Consider the following 22427-nt stretch of genomic DNA (forward strand, 5'->3'; position numbering starts at 1 on the left):
GGCCGCAGCGCGGGAGGGGCCCGGGAGAGCGCCCGGCCGGGGCGGGAGGGTGGCACCCGGGCCGCCAGGCGAGGCCGGCCGCAGGCCCCCCGAGGGCGTGTCCGCCGCGCACGTGGCCGAGGGCGTGGCCCGGCGCGTCACCGCTGGCCCCTGGCCCGCCAGCCAATCGCGCTCGCGTGAGGCGCCGTGCCGCGGGGGGGGGGCGCCCTCGTGCCCTCCCTCCTCCTCCCCCTCCTCACCTGGCGCGGGCCCCGGGGGGGCGCGGGGGGGCTGCTGCTGCTGCTGCTGCTGCTGGGCCTGCCACTCGAGGAAGCGCGCGGCCTCCAGCAGGGTCTCGATGCTCATGGCGTCGCCCGAGGGAGGGAGGGAGGAAGGGAGGAAGGAAGGAGGGAGGAGGAGGAGGAGGAGGGAGGGAGCCGCCCGCCGCCCAGCAGCCGCGAGCGCACCAAGATGGCGAGCGCGACGGCGGCGGCGGCGGCGGCGGCGGCACAACAAGGCAGCGGCCGCGGGCGGCGCCCAAACCCGGCCCGGAGCAGCGCGGAGCGGAGCGGAACGGAGCGGGGGGGGCGGCGCCTGGGCGCGGGCGGAGGGGCGTCCGAGGGCGGCTCCCGCGCCCCGCTGGGCGGGCCGGGCCGGGGGCGGGGGGCTTCTGCGCGTCACCAGTTCCCCGAGGCCGGCCCCGTTCCCGCCCGCGCCGCCGCCCGCGCCGGGTTTTGCGGCGGACCCTCCCCCCGCAGTGCGTCCGCGTGCTGCTCGCTGACGTCACGCAGGCGCCGGCCAATGAGCGGGCAGAACAACAAGGCATGGAGCAGCTCCACATGGGCGCTCGGCGGCCGCGGTCCCCGGCGGCGCCCTCGTTAAAGGGCCAGGCCCGCGCAGGCGCCCCCGGCCGCAGGGAAGGGCGCAGGTGGGAGGGAGTGCGCGTCGGCACTAAAGACACCCGCGAACCACAGTCGCTCGCGAGCGCCGTGCGGTTCTCATCGGGCGTCTCCAGGTGCAGCCCCACCTGGTCGGGACCAAAGGCCAGGCCGTGGGATGGGGGCCAAGCGCCCGGGTGCCAAGTTCTCCCATCCTACTGCGGAGTTCTTAGAGGAGCTCAAGGGGCCTAGTTCGCCCTTCACTGCTGGATCCGCCAGGTTAGGCAGGTATTGTCCAGTCTTACACCTTGCAGTTCTGCGTAAGCTGGTGAAAGGGACACTGGGGAGCAGCTTCCTGGCATAGCAGAAACTGCAGTGCTTGACCCGTACCAGTCAAGCTTCTGTCCTGACCAAGTGGTGGAAATGGTGTTTGTCACCTTAATGGATGATCACCACCAGCTGGATCTTAATGATTTGGCTATCCTTGTGATGTGTTTGATATGGTCAGCCGTGAGTTGCCAGGTCACCACCTCACCAGGGCCAGAATTTGGGGACAACCCTTCAATGGCTGTGCTCCTTTCTCCGGTGCTAGACCCAGAGGGTCACGGCAAGAGAGGAGTCAGCAGAGCCCTTTCAACTGCCTTATGCAAGTCCGCAGGGGGTGATACTCTCCCCCACTTTGTTAAACATTTTCATGCCCCCTCTGGCCCAGCTGGCCCAGGGGATGAGCTGGGTATGCGGATGGCTGCCCAGACAGTCCCCCAGATACACTTCCCAGAGGTTTGGAAGCAGTTGCTGGTTGACTGCAGCAGAGCTGTCTGAAACTCAACCACTCCAAGATGGAGACCCTATGACAGGGTGGGAAGGCGACAGAGCAGGAAGCAAACGTGTCCACCTTGGCTGGGGTGCAGTTTAACATTTATCCCTCAGCCAGGAAACAGGGTTGTCTTGGATGCTTTATTAACACTGGAGGCCCACGTCACAGGAGTAGCCTATACAGTATTTTTTTGCCTACACCAGACTCAACTACTCTATCGTTGGTCTGCATGACCACAGTAATTCATGCGATGGTCACCTCTAGACTGGACTTCTGTAACTCACTCTCTGCAGGCCTACCATAGTTCCCCTAGTCCCCAACATGGACATTGCAGCTGGTGCAGAATGCAGCTGCTAGGGCCCTCACAGGTACATCTTGGAGGGTCCATGACCAGCCAGTGTTGAGGCAGCTGCATTGGTTGCTGATTGCGGCCTTGATCAAGTTCGAAGTTCTGGTGCTAACCCTCAAGGCTGTATGCAGTCTGGGCCCTATATACCTGAAGGCCAACTTCCCACTAATGTTCCCCTCCCCCAGGACTCTCCATTCTGCAGGTGCTATCCGGTTGGAGATTGCTAGCCCAAGGAAAGTTTGACCTGGTGGAATGAGATCCCAGGAGAGCTAAGCGCCCCAATGGAGTTGTCACACTTCCTAATGGCCTGCCAAACCAAGCTCCTCTGGCAGGCCTTTGGTTGAGGCCAGGGCAAGTAAGGAGACAGGCACCTCCCCAGGCCATGCTTTAACATCAGACAATGTCACTAGACAGGGTGGAGGGGGTTAGTTTTTGCCACTGCCAAACTCTGTGGCTGCTCGTATGGGAGAGTTTTTGTCATGAACACCGGCTCCTGACCCGAGCTCAGTGTGGTGTGGTGTGCTCCCGGGGACTTCCAGGCTGTTGGTCTGTACCTTACTCAGAGGCAATAAATCCCCTGCCTTTTCCCTCACTCTCCCTGCATTCCAAAGCACTCTCACACTGGAGCTGCTTATCGCCTTTTCGACCTTGCATCTCTCTGTGCAAACCTCAACATCCGCTCATGATTCTCACCTCTCAGAGTAAAGGGCACTTCTGGATCTTCTCATGAGAATCTTTTAGCTTCCCGCCTAAAGTGCCTAGCTACCCCTGCCCCTCCATCTCCCTGTATAAGACCCCCGGATGTATTTGCCATCTTTTGTCTCAGTCAAAGAATTTGTTCGGTGAGCTTTGCCTGCTGTTCCTCTCCTGCTTGAAAACCTTTCAATAAATACTCCTTTTGGATTTCTATAGAATCATAGAGTTGGAAGGGGCCATACAGGCCATCTAGTCCAACCCCCTGCTCAACGCAGGATTAGCCCTAATCATCCTAAAACATCCAAGAAAAGTGTGTATCCAACCTTTGCTTGAAGACTGCCAGTGAGGGGGAGCTCACCACCTCCTTAGGCAGCCTATTCCACTGCTGAACTACTCTGACTGTGAAAAACTTTTTCCTGATATCTAGCCTATATCGTTGTACTTGAAGTTTAAACCCATTACTGCGTGTCCTTTCCTCTGCAGCCAGCAGAAACAGCATCCTGCCCTCCTCCAAGTGACAACCTTTCAAATACTTAAAGAGGGCTATCATGTCCCCTCTCAACCTCCTTTTCTCCAGGCTGAACATTCTCAAGTCCCTCAACCTATCTTCATAGGGCTTGGTCCCTTGGCCCCAGATCATCTTCGACGCTCTCCTCTGTACCCTTTCAATTTTATCAACGTCCTTCTTGAAGTGAGGCCTCCAGAACTGCACACAGTACTCCAGGTGTGGTCTGACCAGTGCCGTATACAATGGGACTTTGACATCTTGTGATTTTGATGTGATGCCTCTGTTGATACAGCCCAAAATGGCATTTGCCTTTTTTACCGCTGCATCACACTGCCTGCTCAAGTTTAGTTTACAATCCACAAGTACCCCAAGGTCTCGTTCACACACAGTGCTACCTAGAAGCATATCCCCCATCCAGTAGGCATGCTTTTCATTTTTCTGACCCAGATCTTTATTAAATTGCATCTTGTTCTCATTTGCCCATTTTTCCATTGTGTTCAGATCTCGTTGAACTCTGTCTCTGTCTTCCGGAGTATTTGCCAATCCTCCCAATTTGGTGTCATCCACAAACTTGATGAGTAGTCCCTCCACCCCCTCATCTAGATCATTAATAAATATGTTAAAAAGTACTGGGCCGAGCACCGAGCCCTGAGGTACCCCGCTACTCACCTCTCTCCAGTCTGATGAAACACCATTGACAACAACTCTTTGAGTGTGGTTCTCTAACCAATTCCCTATCCACCTGACTATCTGAAAATCCAGATTGCAGTCCTTCAACTTATCCATCAGAACATCTTGGGGAACCTTGTCAAAAGCTTTACTAAAATCCAAGTAAACAACAAGTAAACAACATCAACCGAATTTCCCCGATCCAGCAAACCTGTTACTTGGTCAAAAAAGGAAACCAGGTTGGTCTGGCAACTAGGTTGGTCTATGCATTGAGGTCTCAAGGCTGTTGTTTTTCGAGTGACTTTCTGCTGCTTTTAATGTGTGACAGTTTTAATGTGGTTTTGCTGAGTTTAATGTTACCCAGCACAAGCCTCTTGCAGGAGTGGCAGAATATAAATCGGATTAAATAAAATCGGAGCGGATTAAATAAAAGGGTAAGGGCTAAGTGGGAGGAGAGTGGGCAGGGTTCCCCAGTAACTACTTTACCTGCGCCCAGCGACTGCCCTTCCCACCGACGGTACTCGCCCCTACCCCTCCCCGTCCACTGCTGCCCGCACCCTTCCGACCCCGACCCCCCACACCTATAGCTCGCCGCTTGCCCGGCTGGCCCCGGCCTTCGCCGCCTGCCTGCCGCCAAGATGGCCGCACCAACGGCCAGATCGCCGCCGACCTGCTCTGCTGCCAAGCCACTCCGCCACTGAGCCGCTCCACCGCTACCGGGCCGCCTAGGCCTTGCCGCCTGCACCCTGCCACAGAACCGCGCGGTCTGAGGATCGCGTGGCTGCCGCGAAGATGACCAACCCACGGCCGAAACCGCCACCAAGCCGCTCTGCCACCAAGCCGCTCTGGCGCCAGCACCAGCACATGGCTGCCCGCCTCGAGGATCGCCGTCATCGCCCCGCCGCGCGCCCGTCCCCCTCCCGCAGCCAGCCAGCCTACCGCCAGTGAGTCTACCTGCGCCCAACGGCGGGCCTCATGAACAACAGGCCACAGCTCCGCCGCCCACAACCGCCTGCCCAGCCGCCACGACACCACGGTCCCGCAGCTAGTGCCCGCTGTATTGACACCACAGCGGGCTTAATTCCTAGTTTAAGAATAATAAATAAAAATAAGATTCGGTAAAAGAAATATAGAAATATAGAAATTAAGAAGAGTACCCTGTTTTTCATTACCTGAAGGAGTCTCAAAGGGTCTTCCCATTGCCTTCCTCCCCCCCCCCCAACAACTGACACCCTGTGAGGTAGGTGGGGCTTGGAGCTCTGACAGAACTGCTCTAACAGGACATTGATCCAATAAAAAGCAATTAACAGTGGTGTCTGACAGAACAATAATAGACCGAGTTTAAAAATTCAAGAAAATGAGAAAACCAATTTAGTTTCATGAAGGGTCTGGCATGTATGGTAACCTGACCCCCCCCCCTTCTAGACACTGGCACATGCCCTGTGCCCTGACTCAAGGAGGGGATGCAGCGCCCGCTTCCTTCCTCGCCCAGTGTTCCCTCTCAGGGGCCCATGGGAAGGTCTCAGCAAGGAGCCCCTAGAATGATAGAGTTGGAAGGGACCTCAAAAGTCATCTAGTCCAGCCCCCTGCAGAATACAAGAAATGCACAACTACCTGCCCACCCACAGTGACCATTAAAAAATCCAGAAACCAGCATGTGGCTAATGTGGCGTTCCTCCAGGAGCCTTTCCCTTCCTGGGCCCCAGGGGTGCCACTGAAGAGTCTGGCTTCAGAGTGGACTGTGCCTCGGAGTAAGGGGCTGCGTGAGAGCTGAAGTCTCAGGGACCCTTCCAGAAGCATCCAGATTCTGGGTGTCAGAATCCCCTAGGTCCCTCTGCCATGTTCCGCGATGTTTGATCTGTGATATTCCCCCAGATGCCTATCTTGACACCTCAAGATTGCATCCTGTTATTTAGCTCAGTGGTCCCCAACCTGCGGGCCGCGGCCCGGTGCCGGGCCGCGAAGGCCATGGCGCTGGGCCGCGGCTCCCTCTCCCCGCCCCCCCGCAGTAAAAAACTTCCCAGGCCGCAAGCTTGCGGCCTGGGAAGCTTCTTACTGCGGGAGAGTGGGGAGAGGGAATCAGGGCCGGCCGCGCCCATGCGGGTGCGGCCCGATGCACGGGCGCGTCATGCGGGTGCGTCACGCGGGCGCGGCCCGATGCGTGGGCGCGGGCCGGTGCGTGGGCGTGGCCCGCGCGGGCCACGGGCCGCGCCCCAATGCCCTGCCGGTCCCCAACCTCAGAAAGGTTGGGGACCACTGATTTAGCTTACGACCGTCAGCTTTCTAACAGCCATTCCCCCTCCCCCTTCCTCTCCTCCTTCCTTTCCCCGCACTTCTAGTGCTCCCCTTTGTAGTTTAGGTTATTGGATATATTGAGTCTGTCTTTGAAATACTACATTTCCAAGCTACTTTTCCAAGGGCATGGAGGAGAAATGAGATTCACTGGGTTCTATACTCTGTTCATGGACAGGGGACCTCAGTTCTGTTTAAGCATGTGTAATGGATTTTTTCATTCTTTTTTTTTTTTTTAGGAAAAGAAAGTCATTTATTGGAGAGAGGCGATTAGCTCATCACAAGGTCCTTGCTAAGACTGAGGGTCCCAGGCAAGTACCCTTTTTTTTTTATAAGATTTTTATTTTTATTTTCCAGAATTAAAGATAGTGAAATACATGCAATCTACATTGTTAGTACAGGAAAAAGAAGGGTTATGCTCTTCATTTAATACATTTAGTTCCCCATTTCAATCCCTTTTGTATTATTTTCTTAAATAGTTCAGGTAAGGGCCCCATTGTTCTTGAAAGGCCTCTTCTGTTCTTCCGTTAACTATTAGTGTCAGTTTAGCCATCTTGGCAAAGTCAGCTAGTTTATTCAGCCAGTCTTCTATCGAGGGTAGTTCTTGCGTTTTCCATTTCTTGGCCAATTCTAGTCTTGCTGCCGTCGTCGCGTAGAAGAATAAACTTTGTGTGTGGGTTGGGAGGCACTGCGGAGGAACACTTAATAACATAGCTTCAGCTTTCATAGGAAATCTAAGACCCCACATTTTCTGCATAATAATATGTATTTTTGCCCAAAACTTATAAACTTTTTCACATCTCCACCACATATGAAAAAAGAGCCTACTTTATCATCACATTTCCAACATTTGTTGTTACAATTTTTGGCAATTTTAGCGATCACTTTTGGTGTTACATACCACCTATAAAACATTTTATACCAATTTTCTTTAAGTATTTGACTATTGGTATACTTTGGTATTCTAGACCATACTAGCTCCCATTGTTCCATTGTCACATTAGTCTCAATATTTTGCATCCATTTGATCATACATGGCTTAACCCGTCCCATTTCTGTCTCATACCTTAATAACAATTTATATATTTGGCCCTGTAAATGTGGTTTATCTTGGATTACTAAGTTTTCAAACTCTGGTATTGGAGCCTCTAGATTTAACAGTTGCTGAAACTCTGCTTTGAATCTAGATATTGAGGGACCGCCTCCCCGCCTATGCCCCCAAAAGAGCTCTACTCTCTACTGCCTCCAATCAGCTAAGGATCCCTGGCCCTAAAGAAGTCCGTCTGGTCTCGACCAGGGCCAGAGCATTCTCTGTTCTGGCCCCTACCTGGTGGAACAAGCTCCCAGAGGAGATCAGGGCCCTGACGGAGCTTAAACAGTTCCACAGGGCCTGCAAAAAGGAGCTCCTCCACCAGGCATTTGGCCGAGACCAGACGTAATCTACAGCGACCAAGGGCCCCTGCTCCCCCCCCTCAGAATTCAATCAATAAGCCACCCCCCTCAGAATCCCATCAACAAGCCCTGGACCTGTTTGTATTACAATTGTTTACTGTTATACTGTGTTGTGTTTGGTTGCAATTGTTGGTTATCGATGTACATGTTCTACAGACTGTTTTATGTATGGTTCTCTGTTATAATGTAAACCGCCCTGAGCCTCCGGGGAGGGCAGTATAGAAGTATGATAGATAGATAGATAGATAGATAGATAGATAGATAGATAGATAGATAGATAGATAGATAGATAGATAGATAGATAGATAGATAGATAGATAGATAGATAGATAGATAGATAGATAGATAGATAGATAGATAGATAGATAGATAGATAGATAGATAGATAGATAGATAGATAGATATTAGTTGGTTGTACTCTAACCATTGAATTTCTACTCCTTCTTTCTTTATTGTTTGTATACCCCTCCAAGACGGAGGTCCTGTGGCTGGGGGGAAGGGGGCGGGAACAGGTAGCGCGTTTACCCACCCTAGCAGGGGTGCAACTTACCATCGTGTCCCAAGCTAGGAATTTGGGTGTGACCATTGATGCCTCCCTGACTATGGAGGCTCAGGTCAAGAGAGTAGCGGGCCAGGCATTTTTCTACCTTCGCCAGGCCCAGCTACTAGCGCCCTACCTGTCCCCTGACCACTTGGCTACAGTGATCCATGCGACAGTCACCTCCAGAATAGATTTCTGTAACTCGCTCTACGCCGACCTACCCTTGTCTCTGATCCGGAAACTCCAGCTAGTGCAAAACGCAGCTGCCAGGGTCCTCACTGGAACATCTTGGAGGGCCCACATCCAGCCGGTGCTGAGGCAGCTGCATTGGCTGCCAATTGCTGCCCGGATCCGGTTCAAGGTTTTGGTTTTAACCTTCAAGGCCATACGCGGGTTGGGACCCACATACCTGAGGGACCGCCTACCGCTCTATGCCCCCCGCAGGGCCTTACACTCTGCGGGTGAGAATCTGTTGGTCGTCCCCGGCCCGAAGGAAGCGCGCCTAGCCTCGACCAGGGCCAGGGCTTTTTCAGTCCTGGCCCCTACCTGGTGGAATGAGCTCCCGGGTGATCTGCGGGCCCTGCGGGATTTGTCAGCTTTCCGCAGGGCCTGTAAAACGGAGCTCTTCCACCAGGTCTATGGTTGAGGCTGGGGTCAGCAAATCAGGGACATCACTCCCCCCCTAGGAGTTGGAGTGTACGCTACTCCCTTATCCTTTCCTCTTCACCTCTTAATAATTGGGGGAGGGATGGGATTTTTAGCCGCCATGTTAGTAGAGTGATGTTTTAATGGGAATTTTAATGGGATTAGTTGTTGTGACCCGCCTCAAGCCTATCGGGAGAGGCGGGAAATAAATCTAATAATAATAATAATAATAATAATAATAATAATAATAATAATAATAATAATAATAATAATAATAATAATAATAATCCTTGAACTTGCCAGTCTTTGATATTAAGTCTTTGTACTGTAGACAAGTCAACCTTTTCTGTTGAGCTTTCCCAAAATATGCCTCAATTGGCGATTTCAATATTGATGGTGCTGGTGATAGTCTCTTATTATATCTTGACCATACGTTCAAGAGCCCCCTAATCCAGGTGTTTGCTACTGCTTTTTGTTTTTGTTTTCCTGCTGGCCGTAGTCTTTCATGGAAACTGTTACCCATGGTTTTTCTTTTAAATACCAATTCTCTTGAGTGCGGTTCCCAAATCCAGTCCACTATGTATGTAAGTGCTGCTGCGTCTTTGTATAGTTTTAAATTAGGAACACCTTGGCCTCCTCTCTCCTTCACATCTTGAAGTATTTTAAAAGCAACTCTTGGCCTTTTTCCACTCCAGATAAATTTGTTGATCACTGATTGCCATTTTCTTAGCGTTTTCTCCTGGATCACTATTGGTAACATTTGGAACAAAAAGTTAAATTTGGGCAACAAGTTCATCTTGACTGTGGCCATTCGAGCCGACCAGGACAGTTTTGACTCGTTCCATCTTTTGATATCCAGTTGCATAGTCTTCCATAGTTACCAGTGAAGAGTTCTTGGAAGTCTTTGTCTAGGTAGATTCCCAGATATTTCACCCATTTGGGATTTGTCTCACATCCGGTTTTTCGGTTGATATTTTGCACGTCAAGATCTGTGGTTCTCTGTAAAACGATTTTTGTTTTATCCTTATTTATTCTGTACCCTGAATAATGCCCAAAGTCTTTCAGTAGTTCCAGGAGAGGGGGAATTGACGCTTTTGGGTTCATAACAGTACACACTACATCATCAGCATAACATTTTAATTTAAATTCCTGATCATCGATTTTGATTCCCATGATCTCCTCTGTAGCTCTTATCTTAGTTGTCAGCATTTCTAGTACCAGATTGAATAACAATGGAGACAAAGGGCATCCTTGTCTGGTACCTTTACCTATTTTAATGGATTGTTTTGTGAGCATTCCATTTATTAAATTTCTAGCTTCTTGTTTAGAGTATATTTGTCTGATGAATTCCAGGAAAGTACCACCACAATCGGTTGCTTTCAGTGTTTCAAACAGGAAGTCCCAACTAACGTTGTCAAAAGCTTTCTCCGAATCCAGGAATATGAAAGCGGCCTGCAACTTTTCTTTACGCACGTAGTCTGCCACATTCAAAACGAATCTTATGTTGTTCCTCATTAATCTTCTTGGCATAAATCCAGTTTGATCTTGGTGTATAACGTCTCTGATACATTTTTTTCAGTCTTTCTGCTAAGATTTTTGCCAAAATTTTATAGTCCACGTTTAGCAGAGAGATTGGTCTATACGAGTTGGATGAGTTCATATCACCTCCTTCTTTATGAATAAGTGTTATTGAGGCCTGTTGCCATGATTTTGGGAGGGATTTTCCAGGACTGTCTATAATCTCATTCAATAGTTGAAGTAAATGTGGAGAGACAACATGGCTCATCTTCTTGTAATATATTGCACTCAATCCGTCTGGCTGTGGGGCTTTTTGAGCTTTTGTTGCCATTATTGCATCATTTATTTCTTGCATTGTAATTCTTTGATTGAGAACCTTTCTGTGATGATCTGTGAATTTGCTCATTGATATTTTTTGACAGAATGTTCCAGGGTCTATATTTTGTTCCTTTTTTGTATATATATTTTGAAAAAATTGGGTAAGACATGAATGAATTTCTGCTTCATTATTATAATTCAGGCCTTCATGTGATAACTTTGTGATGCTAAGCTTCTGCTAGCTCTTCCGCAGTCTTTGAGCTAGCTATCTTCCCGGTTTATCTGCCCATTCAAAGTTTTTTTGTTTGAGATAATCAAGTTTCTTCCTCATTTCCTCCGCCTCTAGGTTGTCTCTCTGTATTCTTAATAATTTTATTTGTTTTGCTAATCCTCTAGTTTGATGTTCTTGGTGTTGCTTTTCTGTCTGTTGCAATTTTTCTTTTATTTCACTCAGAGTCTTTTCCTTTCTTTTTCTTATTGTGGTGTTAAGTCGCAAAAGTATGCCTCTCATATATGCTTTACTGGCGTCCCACACCGTGGCCAATGAAGAGTCTGGGGTGACATTTAGTTGGAAGAACTCTTGTAGACTTGCTTCACAAATCCGCTGGACCTTTGGGTGCTCCAGAAGATAATTATTCATTTTCCACCTTCTTATTCCGACTCTTTTCACACATAGCTCTATTTGTAATGGGTTTTGGTCTGCAAAGGTGTTTGGTATTATCTCTGAAGTTCTCTGTTTGTGTAATATTTGTTTTGATGCCCAACATTGATCCAGTCTTGAGTAAGCATCATGTCTGTTTGAATAGAAAGTATATTGGTGCGATTTTGGATGATGTTCTCTCCAGACGTCTACTAGAGCCAAGTATTTGAAGTTAGATCTTGCAGAGGGTGGAAATGTTGAGCCTGTTTTCCTTGAAGATTTGTCCCAATATGGATCTTGGACTGCATTAAAGTCTCCGATTATCATTACCTCATTTTCGAATAAATCCGAATTGGACAAGAAAAAATCCCTATAAAACGTCTCTTTGGCATTATTTGGCGCATATAGATTCACCAAGACAAAATTTTGACCGTCAGGGAGCTTAATCCTTAGGATAGAAAAGCGTCCGTCTGAGTCCTCAGATATAATCTTCGCATTTATATTGGGGTTTACAATATACGTCACCACCCCTCTTTTTTTTCCCTTTGCTGATACAATCCATTCTTTCCCTAGACTTTTGTTTTTCAATAAGTTTTGATGTCTTTGTGCAATATGGGTTTCTTGTAAACATATATCACATTTTAGTTTCCGTAATTGATTGAAAACTTTCGATCTTTTATTCGGTGAATTTAATCCATTAACATTAACAGAAACTATCTTCAGAAGCTCCATTTTTACTTTCTGGTCCCAGCACCTTTTCTTGCTACTCCCTTGTGTTCTTGTTGGCTTGACTGTTTTCTCTGTTCTTCTGCCAACGTAGAGCCTTCGGCTAGGGTATCCGCTAATTCTTGTGCTTGTTGTAGTGTTTTTATGATCCTTCTTCCTGTTGGTAAGATAACTTCCAATGCGAATGGAATTTTCCAGAAGTATCTAATGTTTTGTCCAATCAGAATTTGCCATAGGAAGTGAAATTGTGCCCTTTTTTGTAGTATCTCTGATGGCAAGTCTTGAAAGATCTTAACTTCTTGGTCTTCCAGGGTGAATGGATCTTCTCTATGCTTTCCTTGGAGTGCGTTCTTTACTGACTTAGATTCGAAGCCAACGAGAATGTCTCTTGGCTGGTTCTTTCTCTTGGCTGCTCTAGAATTTACTCTGTAAGCTTTCTCAATTTTCACCTCTTCTTCCTCCAAGTATGCACCGATCACCTCAGTAAGTTCTTTCTTTAAATCTTCCTTGCCAAAAGATTCCGGGGCCCCTCTGATCTTCACGTTCCTACTTCTCACTTCTGACTGCAGGATTTCAAACTTGTCATCTGCTCCTGTTCTCCAGCCTTCCAGTTTTTCAATTTTAGCGTTGTGTTCTTTTAGTTGTTTTATATTTCCTTCTACAAGTGTTTTTATTCCATCTATACTATCTGTGAGTTCTTTCTTAATGTCTTGTATTTCTTTGGAGAGTTCTTTAGATTGTTTTTTTAGTGCTTCATCCGTGTAAGCTTTTATCTCCTTGCTTTGTTTCTCCAGGAGGAGGGCTATTTTTTCCATATCTAGGCTTTCTTCTTCTGAGGTTTCTTCCAATTCTTCTAGGTCTTGTTGTTGCCGTTTCAATCTTTCTAGTTCTTTTTCTTTTTCCTTAATTTTCTTTGCTTTGGCAGCTGTTGACATATCCTTCTTTCTTCTCCAGAAGGCTGTCACATCAACTTTTAATTTCTTTTTTGGTGATCTATCAGCTTTGGGGAGTTGTCTATCTTTTTTTCCAGACATACATTGAATACAGATTATATTAATCAACAAGTGGTTATATCACCTGGTATATGTCGCTCTTAAAACTCGTACAAAACACTATTAAATCAGCATATATACCGGTATACCCAATATACTTTATAGCCAAGTTATAAAAAATAGTTACACCAGTGTTCTACCCTCCAATCCTACAGTGCCTCCTTAATGTTCTGGCTTTACTCCGCTTCGCTTCTTCAACCCTTCTTGTCTACAACATCTCAACAGCAACAGATGGGGGGCTTGTCCAGGTTATCTGCACCTGCACCTTAACCTGTCAGGCGCCTCTAGAAGCAGAAAGAGATAAAGAGATAAAGGTGTGTTAGATATGGTTTGAGAGCAAAAAGGAGAAAAAAGAGGGTGGGGGAAAAAAGAAGAAGAAAAAAAGAAAAAAGTAAATCCGGGGCAAAAAGGTTTAAAAAGAAAAATAATAATAATGGAAAAAAGGTGATTAAAAAGTTCAGAGGCGAATCTGGATGCTCCATCCATGCTGTGGATTCATCACTGGCTCTCCCATCCAGCCTCCCCCCTCTAACAAATACAAAGCAAGAGGAAGACTTGCTTTTCATAACCCAAAGGTGTATCAAAGCAGCTTCCACTCACCTTTCCCTTCCTACGCTTGGGCCACCGCCCTCAAACACCACAAATCCAACTGCTCTACTCAGGCCACATCCTGAGAGAGCCCTGACAGAGCTGTTCTGGGAGAACAGCCCTGGCAGCAGCAAAAAGACACATTCCCCCCCCCCCAGAAGTCCACACACGGCGCAGTGGACACTGGTGGGGAATCCAACAACCTAACAGGCCACCGCCTTAAACCACCTCTAACCCAACTGCTCTACTGAGGCCACATCCTGAGAGAGCCCTGGCAGAGCTGTTCTGGGAGAACAGCCCTGGCAGCAGCAAAAAGACAAATCGGCTCACGCACAACAACAAACTCCTCCTGGGCACCCACTGAGAAATGCTCAGTTACTTCTTGGGTTTACCTTGAGCTCTAAGGCTCACTTTGGGGCTGGGAAAAGTTTTCCAAATGGGTGGCATGACTGAGGGACCCAGATTTAATCTCTGGCTCTCTGGTGATTGCAGAATTTCTGTTTGTGTGGTTGGGGGGGGGGCAATTTAGATTGGCCAGGGCACTGGTCCTGTCTGAATTTTTACCTTGGGCGAGCGTTTTTCATCCCCGCCACCCAGAACAGACTCAGAGAGGATGCAGTCACAGCAATTCTGTGCTCACCTCAGTCCTCCTCCAAGAATAGTTCTGGATGGCCAAGAGCCGGCAAGTTGACCTTGAGGAAGACCAATTGCTGGACTCTTTCGGGCGCCAGGAGGAAGCAATACTCGCAGACGGTGCTGCTAGCATGAGAAAATGCCCGCTCGCTCTGGACGCTCGTTGGCGGGCACGAAAGGTAGACACAGGCCAGGTGGGAGAGGGCCGGCCAGACCGCCTCCATCCTGGCCCAGTATCTCAAGGGACAGGCGTTCTCGGACTCCTGGGGCTCACCGAGGTAAGCCCTCACCATCCCAGACGCACTGTCCTCCCTCGGGCACCCGCTGCCCTCAAGAGAAGGAGTGGGCTGGAGGAACCCCAGCAAGAAGTTGCCGTGCTCAGCCTTCTCGCTGGGGTGGCCCGCAGTGGCTGATGTGCCAGCAGAGGCTGGGGGGGAAGGAGCAGCGGACGTGCTGGCTCCTTCCTCCCCTGCCTGGCCTGACACAGCCTCCTTGGACTTCCACCAGGCAAGCCTCTGAATGAGCAGCTCGCGCCATTCAGGAAGGCTCCTCTCCCTCTCTGCTAAGCTGCCTTTGATGCGCGGATCACACATGGCGGCGAGCCTGTATGTCACAGACTTGCAGAGGGGTTCGAAGCGGCTCACAAGCCCTCTCAGAAGCCTCCTCGCAAGCACGCGCACGGCTGGAACAATGTCTGCACGTCCTCGAGCCGGGTCCAGGAAGGGGGCCAGCACCACACGGGCCTTGTGGACCATGGGCACGACCAGACCCAAACTCGCCGTGTCAGACGAGAGCATCTCCGTGGAAGTCTTGAAGGGCCCAAGCATTTCCACGGTCTGAGAAATGATCTCCCACTCTCGGTGGGTGAGCCACTCCCCAGGCATAAACATCCTCGTCTCCTGGACAAGGGCGTCTAAGGCTCTCCTCTGCTCCACCAAGCGCTCTAGCATGGCGCGGGTGGAGTTCCAGCGCGTGCTGACGTCTCTGATAAGGCAGTGCTGCGGCACATCCATCAGGACCTGCTTTCTCTCCAGCCTCGAGACGTCGTACGAGCTGTGAGAGAAATGCGCCACGATCTTCCGGCACTTCTCGATGAGACGCCTGAAGTCAATGGCTTCGGCGGATGAACCGGTTCCCTTGGAGCCGATCCAAAGGGCATCCTTAACCACGAGGTGGAGAAGGTGGGCCGCACAGGAGATGTGCTTCAGGCCCATGCCCTTGACCGCCTTGGTCATGTTGAGGGCACCATCTGTCACCAAGAAGCCCTTGGTGACCCCATCCCACTGCCTACCCAGCCATCTACCATTCTACGAATGGTGCCCTCGATGTTGTCTGCCTTGTGCCGCACATCGAAGGGTTCGATGTGCAGCAAGGCATGGCGATAGCCTGCCCGGCAGCCCTCACCCTGCCTAACAGGCTCAACCCCACCCAGCACCTCCCGTACGTCCCACCAATGCGCAGTCAGCGAGATGTACGCATCTTGCCCATGACATGACGTCCATATGTCCGAGGTGAAGTGTACGGTCCCTGAAGCTCGGGACATCTCTACCTCCACCCGGCACCTGGCTGCCCTATAAAGAGAGGGCAACACTGTCCTGCTAATTGTGGTACGACTAGGAGGCGTGTACCAGGTGGATATGCGACGGCATAGTCGGTGGAAGTACATGTCGTCGGCCAGACGAAAGGGGTACCCACCCATGGCCATGAGCACAGCTAGGTCATGGTTCGCGGCCCTACACCCTGCCTCAAACCCCCCTTTTGGCATGCCACTGCCAGCCCGGGCAAGCATCTCCACCATGGTCGCTTGCCTCCCTCTAACTCCACCCGCCCCCTGAGCAGAACTCTTAGGGAGAGCTCTCGAGGTGGAGGTCCCAGGGAGACTCTCCAGCCCCGTGCTGGTAGGTTGTGCCTGCGCAGGCACCCCACTGCCAGCTTGTCTCTCCCCCTGAAGCAGGACAGCCTGGTGGTGCCTCTTCAGGTGGTTCATGAGGCCGCTAGTCGTGTAGTGGCGCTCCTGCCTTCCACGACTAACCCTCTGCCTACAGAGCTGGCACTCTGCTAGGTGGGTTCCCTCCACTGTCTGGAAGTAATTCCAGACTTTGGAGCCTTTGGACGACGCAGGCTGGCTAGCAGCCTGCGAAGTCCTCTGAGCTGCCTCCTGTGAGGAGCTCGGGCCGGACACACCGTGTCCTGAGGTGGGGACAGAAAGAGGTGAGAGAGGGGGAAGGGGTCGAGATGGCGGGGCAGGGGGTGCCACCTCCATCTCTCCCTCTTGCACCACCTCAACCATCTGCTCCTGTTCCCCCCCAATTGAAGCCTGCTGGATCCTGGAGGAGAAAGGGGAGTAGACTGACGGGCCAGTCCCTCACCCATCTCCTCCAGGGCTCTCTGCACCCCCGAGGTGATGCCTGGGGACATGAAGGACAAGCCACTCATGTCCCCAAGGCTCACCCCGAGGGAGAGATCAGGCAACTCCTCCTGACGCCCCCATGCCTCGCTAGCAAAAGGAGCGGCACGAGGGGCTGCCTGATCAGCAGGCCCCGCAGAAGTGCCAGCAAAGACCCCTGCCTGCCGCACCTTAGAAGGGGGCGCCCCGTCAGCCGCCTCAATAAAGAGACCCTTGTGTCAAACGTACAGGAAACTCACAACAGGCTTCTTAATAAAAGAAAGCTTTATTGAAAAGTACTATACGCAAGGGACTGAAAAGTCAAATCTGACCAGAGTTCAGATTTGCCTCAGCTTATCAATACATTTCTCCCGCCCAAAGCTTGACAGTTCCCAAGGGAGGGGGGAGTAAGAGAAAAGACATATGTGTAAAGAAAACAGGATTTCATTCTCACAACCTTGAAGAGGTGACAACACTCCCAAGAGCCCATAACAAGATAAGGTTAACATAACAACACTATTCACTTTTATAGCTAACAAAACTACAGGGCCTGGGGCAAGCAGGCGCCAAACAATATAAAGCAATATAACTGACATGGAGGAACTCAAGCTAATTTATGACAGAGATTCTACAATCCTGACATCCCTCCACATTAAAAAAAACTCCCCTCCCCCTCCTAGCCCGCATCGACAGGGCGAGGGCAGTCGGGGAATGCTCGGTGGAACGCCCGGAGAAGACGGGGTGCTTTTACATTTGCAGCCTCAACCCACTCCTTGTCCCCTGAGGGGAAATCCTTCCAATCAACCAAATATTGGAGACGACCCTTGTGCACACGAGAGTCCAGAATCTGGTTGACTTCATAGTGGGTGTCTTTATCGATGTAAATTGGCACCGGTGTAGCTGGTGGGGGGTGCCACACGTCCGGGGCAGGGGCTCTCCGCAGCAGGCTGGAATGAAAAACCGGATGCACATTCCTGTAAGTTTTTGGCAAAGACAGTTCTACAGTTATAGCATTGATAAGTTTCACAACCGGGAAGGGCCCCACATATTTGGGGCCAAGTTTCTTGGACTTTTGTTGGCAACGTAAGTTCTTTGTAGACAAATAAGCCAAATCTCCCACTTTCCACGCAGGCGCAGGTGCCCGTTTCTTATCTGCCTGGGTTTTATAAGCCTGTTTTGCGTCTTTTAGGCTTGTAACGATCACTGGCCACCCGGCACTAATAGTCTCTGCCCATTTGGTGACTTCAGGGGCCTCGGATGAGCTCAACTCCCAGGTGGGGGCCGCCACCAAGTCAGTACCGTACACCACCTTAAAAGGTGACACACCCGTGGAGGCATGGGCCCCGTTATTATAGGCAAATTCAGCCAGTGGCAGCAGGGCAACCCAATCATTTTGCTGGTGGTTAATAAAACAGCGCAGGTATTGTTCAAGGATTTGGTTCACTCTTTCAGTCTGGCCATTCGATTCCGGGTGGTAGCCCGAAGTTAAGGCTTGCTCCACCCCCAACAGTCTCAAGAGCTCCCGCCAGAACTTGGCAACGAACTGGGGGCCCCGATCCGTGAGCACGCGCCCCGGGATCCCATGTAGGCGTATTATGTGGGTCACAAACATCGAGGCCAATTTGGCCGCCGAGGGCAGGCCAGCACAAGGGACGAAATGGGCTTGCTTGGAAAATGCATCCACTACTACCCAAATGACGGTTTTCCCTTGGCTGGGATGTAAGTCCGTGATAAAATCCATGGTGACATCGGTCCACGGGCGGGAGGGGGTGGGCTGGGGCTGCAATAATCCCTTTTTCTTCCCACCGGCAGGTTTGGAGACGATGCACGTGGGGCATCCTTGCACGTATTTTTCCACATCACCACGCAAAGTTGGCCACCAATAATGTCTCCTGACCAGGTGCAGAGTTTTCACAAACCCAAAATGTCCAGCGGTTTTTGCATCGTGGCAGAGTTTCAAAACGTCTCCGCGCGCTCCCCCTGGGACATTGAGCCGCTCCCCCTTGAAAAACAGACCCCCCTTTTCAGTCAGGTCGGGGCGGAGGGAGTTGAATTCAGAGTCTTGTAACACCTCCTTCTGAACCCACCCACCCGGGATTGACGTTCCCTGCTTAGTGTGGCTGCGCGTCACCGCGGCCATTCCCAGTTGGGCGGGGGTAAAAACAGTATCCACCAATGGGTCACGCTTGCTATTGTACTGGGGCAAGCGCGAAAGAGCGTCCGCCAAAAAGTTCATTTTGCCTGGCAGGTGCTTGAGAGAGAAGTTGAACCTAGAGAAAAACTCCGCCCACCTCATTTGCTTCGCGGAGAGCGAGCGGGGCTGCTTGAGCGCCTGCAGATTTTTATGGTCTGTCCACACTACGAAGGGTACTGCGGACCCTTCCAACCAATGTCTCCAGGTGGATAAGGCTAGTTTAACTGCGGCCGCCTCTTTCTCCCAAATCGCCCAGTTTCTTTCAGCCCCGGAAAATTTCTTTGACAAATAGGCCAGCGGGTGCAATTTCCCATCCTCCCCCTCTTGTAGGATCACGGCCCCCATTGCTACGTCCGAAGAATCTACTTGCACGGTGCATTGCCTGGTGGGGTCGGCATGGGCTAGCACCGGTTCAGAGGTAAACAACAGTTTCAGCTTCTCAAAAGCGTCCTGACACTGGGGGGTCCACTGGAGTGGGGCGCCGGGACGGCTTGCCGACTTTCCCCCCTGTTTTGTCTTTAACAAGTCAGTGAGAGGCAGTGCCACCTTGGCGAAACTGGGGATGAATGTTCTATAAAAGTTTGCAAATCCTAAGAAACTTTGCAACTGCCTCCTCGTGCGGGGAGGTTCCCAAGCCAACAAATCCCGCACTTTGCCTGGGTCCATCTCAATCCCTGCTTGGGAGACCCGGAAACCCAGAAACTCCACCGCACCTCGGTGAAACTCACACTTTGAAAGTTTAGCAAACAACTGATGCTTCCTCAGGCGGCGGAGCACCTCGTGGACCAACTCAGCATGCTTGCCCACATCCTCAGAATACACCAAAATATCATCAATGTACACCAACACCCCCTGATACAATAAATCATGCATAATTTAATTTATCATGTTCATGAACACGCCCGGAGCGCCGGCGAGGCCGAACGGCATGACAGTGTATTCAAACTGGCCCAAGGGGGTGTTAAAAGCAGTCAAATATTCATGCCCCTTTTTTATCCGGACCCGGTAGTAGGCTTCCCTCAAGTCAAGTTTTGTAAAAATCCGTGCCTTCCCCAAGTGACCAAGCAAGTCTTTGATTAACGGCAACGGGTAGGCATTACATGTAGAAACAGCATTCAGCCCTCGGTAGTCCGTGCAGAGGCGTAGCGACCCGTCTTTTTTTTTCACGAACAAAACCGGGGCCGCCAGGGGTGAAGTAGCAGGTCTGATGAACCCTCGGGCTAAGTTTTTGTCCAAAAATTCCCTGAGTTCTGCCATCTCCCTTGGGCTCATTGAGTAAAGTTTGGCTTTTGGGAGGGGCTCCCCTTTCTTTAACTCGATGGCACAGTCAGTTTTACGGTGAGGGGGAAGCTGGTTGCACTCAGCCTCCGCAAACACATCTGCAAAGTCTCGATACTCCGGAGGGAGAGTCACTTCCCCCATGGACCCCACCGCAGCCACAACCCGATCGTTTAGGGGGGGTTGGGGCCGAGCGTGCTGCTTGCAACCGGGAGAGGAAAACTCCACTGTTACCTCTTTCCATTTTACCGTAGGGTCATGCTCCCTCAACCAATCCAGCCCCAGGACACATGGGAATGCCGAGTGGGGTGCTACGAGGGGTTGAATCTGCTCCCAATGTTTCTTTACGTCCAAGTCCATCGGGCGCGTCTTTACGGTGGCTTCCCCCCCGGGAGCGCACTTCCCATCCAGCTGGGTGATCGGTAGGGGCTCACCCAAAGGTACCTTGCCCACCCCCAGAGTCTCGGCCAGTGCTGGGCTTACTAAAGTTTGGGTGCACCCTGAGTCCACAATGCAGCGGACCCCCACCTTCTTCCCGGATTTGGGATTGGAGAGGGTTGCGGGTAGGAGTATCAGGGGGGAATCACTCACCACGCGTTTGCCCCTGTCGGAGGCCTGCTGGCGGGGCGCCTTTACAGCAGACCGTCTTCGTTTCCCGACTGCTCCTCCGCTTGATCTTCGCCATCTTGGCCACTGCCCTCCTCCGAGTCTTCCACAGTGGTTGCTGCGCCGGCCGGTAACAGCAGAGACTTGGGACTTTTCTTCGGGACGGCTTTCTTGGCGGGTGAAGCTTTCGGCGGAGTGCTGCCCGTAGCTTTTGCACCGGCCACTGCCTTCGAGGGGCATTGCGCGAGGAAGTGACCAGCCTGGCCACAACCCAAGCACAGCCCCTTCTCCATGCGCCGGGTGCGCTCGGTCGGCTCCAACTTCGCTTTCGGCTTGGTTTTAACTGGCGTAGAGGTTTTTGCTCCTGCCTTCCCTGCCAGCCCTTGGAACACCGCGGCCCTTTCCAGACGATTCTCCATCTCCCCAGCCAGCTGGACCCATCCGGCCACAGTGAGGGGGTCGTCCAAAAGGAGGCACTTGCTGGACAAGTCTCCGGAGAGACCCCCCACGAACGCGAGCACACGTTGGGGCTCGGTCCAGTCCGGCACCGATGAGGAAAGCTCTTTGAATTCCCTGGCATATTCGGCCACCGACAGTTTCCCTTGCTTCAGGGCCTTGAGCTTCTTCTCCGCTGTCTCCCTTTCGAACGGTTCCACGTACATCTGGCGCATGGATCTCAGGAAGTGATTGTAATTGCGGATGGCCCTTGGGTTGTAACGGTACAAGTCCATGAACCATTTTGCTGCCTTTCCTTCCAGGGCCTCCCCTACGAAGCGCACGCGCTCGGCATCATCATGAAAAGTGAACCCCATGTCCATCATGTAGGCCTGGAGGTGCACCAGAAACGAAGGAAAAGTTGCGGGATTCCCCGAAAATTTAGCCTTGAATTTGTAGGTGCTCCGCATTTCCACTCCCCGGAGGTGAGGAGGCAGTCTTCCCTGGCCCCAATCCGCCGGGGCCGGGATTCTCGCACCACGGCCGATGCCTCGACCCACACCTGCCGCCGCTCTCGCCTCCGCTGCGGCCCGCGCCGCCTCCGCGGCTCGCGCTGCTGCTGCCGCTGCCTCTCGCACCGCCGCCGCCTCCGCTTCCGCAACGTTCGCTGCTGCCGCCGCCGCTCCGTCCGCTGCTCCAGCGTCTTCCGCCGCCCCTGCTCCTTCCGCCGCACCCGCGCCTCCTGCGCCCTCGCGACCACCATCTTCGGCCTCCCTTTGCGTTCTTGCCAAAGCTGCCGCCTCGGCCTCCGCTGCCGCCTGCATCGCTGCCTGCATCGCCGCCTCCTCGCGTTCCCGCAGGGTGGGCAGACCTCCCGATCTCCGGCCACTAGGCTCGCGTGCACGGCCGTGCACCTCCCGCAGCAGGCGTTGTGTCTCGCGTTGCTCCTCCGGATCCAGCCGACCCGAGAGGTCCTGTAGCCAATTGGTCACCCTGTCCAATTTGTACTGCAGGTCCTGCGTCTCACTGGCGGGCTCCAGCCCGTAGCTAGGCATTCCTAGTTGATCCGGCCACTGCTCATCCCCTGTTGAGCGGTCATACTTCGATAAACGCCTGCGCTCGGTGATGTGCCTTTCCAAAAAATCGGCAGGCCCAGGAGTCGCTCCCTCCACGGCCCTGAGCATGCCCGAGTTGTACGGGCCCGCACCGGCCCCGTCGCCCTGGGAG

At 51.8% G+C, this 22427-nt stretch overlaps 2 protein-coding genes across 3 annotated transcripts in view; one reads left to right on the forward strand and one right to left on the reverse strand.

Annotated features, from left to right (window-relative positions):
- MNT (MAX network transcriptional repressor) overlaps positions 1–538 on the reverse strand; it is an 87810-nt gene extending 87272 nt beyond the window's left edge. The window contains exon 1 of one of the 2 annotated variants that reach the window (XM_077311326.1): positions 240–538. In XM_077311326.1, coding sequence (XP_077167441.1) covers positions 240–345 — 106 coding nt within the window. In that variant the 5' untranslated portion in view covers positions 346–538. The remainder of the gene's footprint in view (positions 1–239) is intronic. The other variant, XM_077311325.1, reaches the window with a different exon arrangement.
- Positions 539–700: 162 nt separating this feature from the next.
- Positions 701–22427, forward strand: part of LOC143824256 (uncharacterized) — a 103008-nt gene continuing 81281 nt past the window's right edge. Inside the window, exons 1-2 of the mRNA XM_077311327.1 lie at positions 701–1136; positions 6428–6499. Of these exons, the coding sequence (XP_077167442.1) occupies positions 1036–1136; positions 6428–6499 (173 nt within the window). The 5' untranslated portion in view covers positions 701–1035. The remainder of the gene's footprint in view (positions 1137–6427; positions 6500–22427) is intronic.

This window comes from Paroedura picta, chromosome 15 (assembly GCF_049243985.1).
Source record: "Paroedura picta isolate Pp20150507F chromosome 15, Ppicta_v3.0, whole genome shotgun sequence".
NCBI lineage: Eukaryota > Metazoa > Chordata > Lepidosauria > Squamata > Gekkonidae > Paroedura > Paroedura picta.